This window comes from Sprattus sprattus, assembly GCF_963457725.1.
Source record: "Sprattus sprattus genome assembly, chromosome: 7".
Classification (NCBI taxonomy): domain Eukaryota; kingdom Metazoa; phylum Chordata; class Actinopteri; order Clupeiformes; family Clupeidae; genus Sprattus; species Sprattus sprattus.
The window spans coordinates 4572120-4579619 of NC_137926.1; the positions used below are offsets into that span (position 1 = coordinate 4572120).

Here is a 7500-nt window from a genome sequence, read left to right on the forward strand (position 1 = left end):
GGGACCTCCCTCCCCGTGTGATTGGCTGGAGTTGAGCAGGAACTGACTTCAGGCATATTGATACTCCCCTTCCCCATAGGGGCTGCCGAACCCTGTCAAAAACAGGACGATGAAACACACACACACACACACACACACACACACACAGAAACACACAGAAACACACACACTCAGAAACAGACACACAGAAGTTCTGATTTGCAGTGACTATTGGGTTTCATCCACCCCTCATTCAGTATCAAACGACAATGCTATCCCCCTGTTGGCCACACCAGGCAGTGCATGCCAGTTTGCGATCGTACACTCTTATGTGATGTATTATGTGAATTGGAAATGAGTTAAAGTTAAAGACTTTGCTGCAATGACGTGATGCTGTCATTATATCATTTTTGTGTTCTTTTTTTTGTATTTTTCTTTTTGTGTTTCCTTTTGTTGTTGTTATGTTTCATTTGTGATTCTGGCGACATTGCCTATCAGTCGACATCGCAAAAAATGCTGGTAAGTTGGTTTTCAAATAACAATAAGCTCTTAGTGATGCACTTGTCATGCTGTTGCTATTATTATTATTATTTTATAATTTTTCTTTTGTTAAGTTTTTTTTTCCCCCCTCCGTTCAGTTTGACTCATTTCAACATTTATTTTATACTTTGCGTGGTTTGAGTCATCGATATGCTGGTTCCTAATCCTCGTGCACATGATTGGACCTGGGCCTTTTTGTTTTTAATACATTTGGGTTCTTTTCACCCGGTTTTGGTCACATCTCATCCGCCCGCTCCCCCTTGCCCCCCTGCGTGCCTCCGTACGTAATGTTATGCAGTGTAATGTCTGGTTCGGGGGGTTGTGGCGCGCTCTTAGGACCATCCTGAAGAGTTGATCAGTGTTGCTTGCTGTGGAAGGGGCACTAATGGGAGATGCCCCACCCCATTCCCACCCCATTCCTCCTGCCCCGCCCCTTGACCCCTGACCCCCGCTTGCACCGTGCTGCCCCCTACCCACCACATGCCACCACCTCCCAGCCTGAGTCACATCTTCCGCCCCTTAATTTATTCTCTTCTCTCTTCTTATTTCTTTGCCATTACTTATAGGCTCTAGTCTATAACATGCATGTGTGAGTGAGAGCAAACGTGAGAGAGAGAGAGAAAAAGTCTGTCTGTATTTTGTCAGTCTTGCCAGACAAAATAACTGTGTTGTTGCTACGTGTACTTCTATTTACCCCCCCTCTGGATGAATCATTTATGCATTTATAGTTTTGTTTTTTTATTTGTTTTATTTACACAATTCTGTTGTTGGATGAGCAGTATATGTGAGGTGGAAATTGAGGTGGAAGAACAGTGTAAAAGTTAGAGGGTTTCTGCGTGTCTTGAGGATTCTGTTAAATGCAAGCGTTTATCGGCTGCCCACCTTAGTGACCAGATCCTCCATTGCCCCGAGTGTCTCAGTGGAACACGTCACCACAGCTGACACGACACTGACGTCACGTAACGTCACTTAACGTAATTTAACGTCACTTATCTTCTGTCCTACTGGCAAGCAGTCTTGCTCTGCTATTTCTGAACTTATTGCCCAGTTCTTGATTAACCCACCAGTAGATCGACTTTGAACTGCTCTTATGTTTGTGATTTCGCTCATAAACATTTTTTTTGGGAGGCTGCATTTGTACGTTTGCTGTATGATTTAATGACTATCGACAACCGTCCTTTTATTTATTTGTGATGGCATGATATGCTGTGGCTTCTAACCAGCTAGTGTCTTCCTACATAATCAGGGAGAGAAGGAGGGAGGGAAGGATGGAGAGAATGAGGGATTGAGAGAAGGAGGGATGGAGGGAACACAGATGCAGTGAGGAAAGGGAAAGAGGACAGAAAAGGGGGGGGGGGGGGTACTGCGTCAGGGAGGAGAGGATAGAAGGAGACCCCAGGAGACCTGTGTGAGATCTGCTCCTCTGCTTTCATGAAGGCTCTCCATGTTCCTACCGGCCCAGTAGATAGAGATAGATAGATAGATAGATAGATAGATAGATAGATAGATAGATAGATAGATAGATAGATAGATAAATACTTTATTAATCCCGTGGGGAAATTCACAGTAGCAGCTCAGGAAAGTGAAAGTGACTCTATGGCAGAGGTGGTGTAGACACACACACACTCTGAATTCCACCTCTGCATTTGACCCATCCAGGGTAGTGACACACACAGCAGCACCCAGTGAACACACACAGTGAAGTGAAGTTACACTAACCCGGAGCAGTGAGCTGCCTTTGGCTGAGGACTAAGCTTTGAAACACTCTCTGACAGAAGCAATCAATCCCAGACTCCCCAGCCACCCAGTGTTGGTGCGTTTCCCATTTTGATTGAGCATGAGTCAACCGTTTGGTTTTCTTTCTTCGTTAAGGCGCTCTAATTGCTTTCACTGGGGTAAGAGGGTAATTTGTTTTAATCACCGACTGGGACATTAAAATCCATAAGGCTCCCCTGGACTTATTTCCAAGTCAGCAGTTGCCGGGCGGATTTTCCGGGGGGGGGGGGGGACTTCCTGTGAGTTGGGGGCAACCCCCCTCTCCTCTTTATGATATGTTAGCCTATAGCCTGTAGCAGAGCTACCTTTGGCTAATCTCCTGGGCTGTTAGCACTAATGGCCTGGTCTCTAGGTGTAGGTTTGAGTGACAGGAGACCTGTCCACTGCCTAGGGAGATGTGGGTGGGTGGATGGGTGGGTACGCGGCAGGTGAACCCTCGGGAAGACAGGGTTGGCTAAACAAGTGTGAAGACCCTCCCCCAGTAGGCCCTAGTGGGATCACAGAGGGAGTGTTAGCGGAGAGGACAGGGTTGGCTAAACGAGTGTGAACACCCTCCCCAGTAGGCCTTAGTGCGAGTGAGTGTTAGCGGAGAGGACAGGGTTGGCTAACATGGCTGATGTGTTTGGACTGAGTGTGGAGCCACCTGCTGCGCGCTGTGACCTCCGCCCCATAGGGGGTGCTGTGTTTGGAGTGCTGTTTTGGATTTGCCTATGTCTAGGCTGGTTCTCATCAGTGTTTCTTCTTTTTGCCCCCCTTTTCTCTCCTTTCTTTCTCTCTCTCTCTTATCCTTTGTTTCTCTCGCTCTTTCTCTCTCCTGCCTGTAGTCCACACCCCTGCACCTAGCGGCCGGATACAACCGAGTGAGGATAGTGCAGCTCCTCCTACAGCATGGCGCAGACGTTCACGCCAAGGACAAAGGGTACGTAACGATTCTCTCCTCCTTTTCTTTTTCTTGTCTCTTCCTTTCCTGCTTCTGGTCTTTTCTTTTGTCTCTTCATTTCCCTTTTTCTTGCCTTTTCTTTATCTTGTCTCTTCCTTTCCTTTTGCTTGTCTCTTCCTTTTCCTTTTTCTTGTCTTTCCTTTCCTTTTTCTTGTCTCTTCCTTTTCTTTATCTTGTCTCTTCCTTTCCGGCTTCTTGCCTTTTCTTTATCTTGTCTCTTCCTTTTCTTTTTCTTGTCTCTTCCTTTCCTTTTGCTTGTCTCTTCCTTTTCCTTTTTCTTGTCTCTTCCTTTTCCTTTTTTCTTGTCTTGTCTTTTCCTTTTCTCTCACTCCGCCCTCATGGTGCCCTCAGTCCTGTCGCATCAGTTCCCCTCCCCTGCACTCTTTCACAGCGTCAGTAATGGGCTTCTCTCGGAGCCTGTGTTGGCACATAAGCACACAATACACTTGGGGTCCAGATCTAATTTGGGGGGTAGGGGGGTGTGGGGAGGGCCCCAGGGGCTGGGAGAGTATCGATCCAAACTGGAACAGGCCAGGGAAGTGTGTCCAAACATAATACTTTTCTTTCTTGAGTTCTCCACCTCTACCCCCTCCATCTCTCTCTTCTCTCTTCTCTGTCTCTATCTCTGTCTCTTCTCTTTCTCTCTCTCTCTCTCTCTCTCTCTGTCTTCTCTCTCTCTGTCTCTCTCTCCCTCTCTCTCTGTCTTCTCTCTCTCTGTCTCTCTCTCTCTCTCTCTCTCTCTCTCTCTCTCTCTGTCTTCTCTCTCTCTGTCTCTCTCTCTCTCTCTCTCTCCTCTGTCTTCTCTCTCTCTGTCTTCTCTCTCTCTCTCTCTCTCTCTGTCTTCTCTCTCTCTGTCTTCTCTCTCTCTGTCTTCTCTCTCTCTGTCTCTCTCTCTCTCTCTCTCTCTCTGTCTTCTCTCTCTCTGTCTTCTCTCTCTCTGTCTTCTCTCTCTCTGTCTTCTCTCTCTCTCTCTCTCTCTCTCTGTCTTCTCTCTCTCTGTCTTCTCTCTCTCTGTCTTCTCTCTCTCTGTCTCTCTCTCTCTCTCTCTCTGTCTTCTCTCTCTCTGTCTTCTCTCTCTCTGTCTTCTCTCTCTCTCTCTCTCTCTGTCTTCTCTCTCTCTGTCTTCTCTCTCTCTGTCTTCTCTCTCTCTCTCTCTCTCTCTCTCTCTCTCTCTCTCTCTCTGTCTTCTCTCTCTCTGTCTTCTCTCTCTCTGTCTTCTCTCTCTCTGTCTCTCTCTCTCTCTCTCTCTCTCTGTCTCTCTCTCTGTCTTCTCTCTCTCTGTCTCTCTCTCTCTCTCTCTCTCTCTCTGTCTCTCTCTCTCTCTGTCTTCTCTCTCTCGTCTCTTTCTCTCTTCTCTCACACTCTCACCCCCTTTATATGTCCTCTCTGTCTCTCTTTAATTATTGTTCTCTCGGTTTCTCTTGCAAACCTCTATTCCTCTTTTCACCCATCTCTCTCCATCTCTCTCCTACAGTGGCCTCGTTCCCCTTCACAACGCCTGTTCCTACGGCCATTACGAGGTCACCGAGCTTCTGCTGAAGGTAAGGGACCAACTTTTCTCTCCCCCTAAATCCTCTCTCTCCTTCCTCCATTTCTCCCCCCCTCCTCCAGAGCCAAAGTGCTGTCAGAGTAACCTACACTTCAGATGATGTCTCTCCCCTCTATTGGCATCATTGCTCACACATTTCTCAGCCTCCCTCCCTGACAGGCTTTTAGTAAGGACTTATCATCGTTCAACCCCCCCACCCCCACCCCACCCCTTAAATACATCTCCGGAATTCATCAAACAAATCGGTTTGGCCTTAATGCTGGACTTCCTGTACTTGAATCACAGCTCACAAGGCTGAAGGTGACTCATGGCCACGAAAAAACTGAAATAAATGCTCTCCTCTTGTTTGTATGTGGCCTTGGGATAGGGCAGGATCCTCCAAAAAGTGGACAGACTGAGCGAGCTGCGCCCCCTTTGAAAGAATGAATGAACGGGCAAAAGAACTCTGTGCTGAGGGCCTTGTGTTGTGTTGAGCCTTGATTTCTCGCCAATCTCTCGCCTTGAGCTTGACTCTCGTAGAGATGACACTAGCTTAACACAGGGTAGGGTGGCATACTCCAAAGAGTGTGTTTAGGTGTGATGAGTTATGTTTAGTTATAAAGCAATTAGGTTATATCGCGTTATTTAGCTGTTTCTTATTGGACGAGAGACGTTCCATGAGTTGGATTATCCATCAACATACCAATGGACTTTTCACAGCTAATAATGAATCATTTAGTTATGGTGGCTGGGTGCATGGGGATTTTTAGTTGTGCAAGCATAGTAAGGGTGGCAGGATACAGTGGCAGTGCACAACTGGCTGGCGACATCCGTAAAGGCACTCCTTCACAGAACAATATGCGCTGTCTGTGGCCCTGTCTGTAGCCCTGTCTGTAGCCCTGTCTGAAGCCCTCTCTGTAGCCCTGTCTGTAGCCCTGTCTGTATGTAGCCCTGTCTGAAGCCCTCTCTGTAGCCCTGTCTGCCTGTAGCCCTGTCTGTAGCCCTGTCTGTCTGTAGCCCTGTCTGTAGCCCTCTCTGTAGCCCTGTCTGTCTGTAGCCCTGTCTGTCTGTAGCCCTCTCTGCCTGTAGCCCTGTCTGTAGCCCTGTCTGTAGACCTGTCTGCCTGTAGCCCTGTCTGTAGCCCTCTCTGTAGCCCTGTCTGCCTGTAGCCCTGTCTGTAGCCCTGTATGTAGCCCTGTCTGTATGTAGCCCTGTCTGTAGCCCTGTCTGTAGCCCTGTCTGCCTGTAGCCCTGTCTGTAGCCCTCTCTGTAGCCCTGTCTGCCTGTAGCCCTGTCTGTAGCCCTGTATGTAGCCCTGTCTGTATGTAGCCCTGTCTGTAGCCCTGTCTGTCTGTAGCCCTGTCTGTCTGTAGCCCTGTCTGTCTGTAGCCCTGTCTGTCTGTAGCCCTGTCTGTAGCCCTGTCTTTAGCCCTGTCTTTAGCCCTGTCTGTGGCCCTGTCTGTGGCCCTGCCTGTAGCCCTCTCTGTAGCCCTCTCTGTAGCCCTGTCTGTAGCTCTGTCATTAGCCCTGTCTGTAGCCCTGTGTGTAGCCCTGTCTGTCTGTAGCCCTGTCTGTGACCCTGTCTGTAGTCTGTAGCCCTGTCTGTGACCCTGTCTGTAGTCTGTAGCCCTGTCTGTCTGTAGCCCTCTCTGTAGCCCTGTCTGTCTGTAGCTCTGTCTGTTGCCCTGTCTGTAGCGCTGTCTGTAGCCCTCCTGCTAAGCACAGCAACATGGTTTTCAAGAGCAGTGAAGAATGTTGCAACAGGTGACGGGTTTTTGATGCATTATTCATGACTATGGGAGGCACTAAAGAGGAATGTCTTTAGTCTCAATTTAAATATAGAAAGAGTGTCTGCATCTCGGATAGAAGCAGTGAGATTGTTCCACCGGAGGGGGGCTCGATAGCAGAAGCCTCCTATTGGGCTTTTTGATATTCTTGGTATTACAAGGAGACCTGCACTCTGGGAACAAAGTGATCTCGGTGGGCATTAGGGGACAACTAATCCCTTGAGGTAATTTGTAGCTAAGCCGTATAGGACTTTGTACAGTATGTTAGTAGGGGTATTTTGAAATCGATTCTACTTTTGACAGGGAGCCAGTGCAGAGAGGCAAGTACAGGATAGATGGGTTTTAAATGTTTAGGTCTAATACGTTTGCTAGTAGCAGCATTCTGTATGTTGGAGTTGGAGGCTCTTCGTTGAGTTGTTTCGCTACATAAAGACAGGAGAGCATTGCAGTAGTCTAGTCGCAACGTCATAAAAGCTTGGATTGTTTTTTCTGCATCGTAGAGGGACATTTCTGATTTTGGCAATAATGCGTAGAGGAAAGAATGATGAATGAATGTCTTTGAGATCAAGGATGAGGTCTTGGTTGATACTATTGTGGATGTTAATGAGATGCCATCGAGTCCGGGTAGATGGCTAGATAATGTAATTATCAATTGGGCCTACAAGCATAACCTCAGTTTATTTTAGTTAAGGAGCAGGAAGTTGTTAGTCATCCAAGCTTTTACATCTTGCGCACAGGCTCTATCTTGGGTAGTTGTACAATTTCATCAGGTTTCATGGATAGCTAAAGTTGGGTGTCATCAGCATAGTATTGGAAGTTAATGCCATGCTTCCTTATGACCACACCTAAGGGTAGCATGTACAAGAAGAAGAACAAGGGTCCAAGCACAGAGCCTTGGGGAACACCATTACTTACTCTGGTGTGATTGGATGTGTTATTATGGACATGAA

At 47.5% G+C, this 7500-nt stretch overlaps 1 protein-coding gene across 1 annotated transcript in view; it reads left to right on the forward strand.

Annotated features, from left to right (window-relative positions):
* The window catches only part of tnksa (tankyrase, TRF1-interacting ankyrin-related ADP-ribose polymerase a), a gene marked incomplete at its 5' end in the record, with an annotated part of 135507 nt that overhangs the window by 86495 nt on the left and 41512 nt on the right, over positions 1-7500 (forward strand). Inside the window, 3 exons of the mRNA XM_080842586.1 lie at positions 478-498; positions 3120-3214; positions 4710-4776. Coding sequence (XP_080698712.1) covers positions 478-498; positions 3120-3214; positions 4710-4776 — 183 coding nt within the window. The remainder of the gene's footprint in view (positions 1-477; positions 499-3119; positions 3215-4709; positions 4777-7500) is intronic.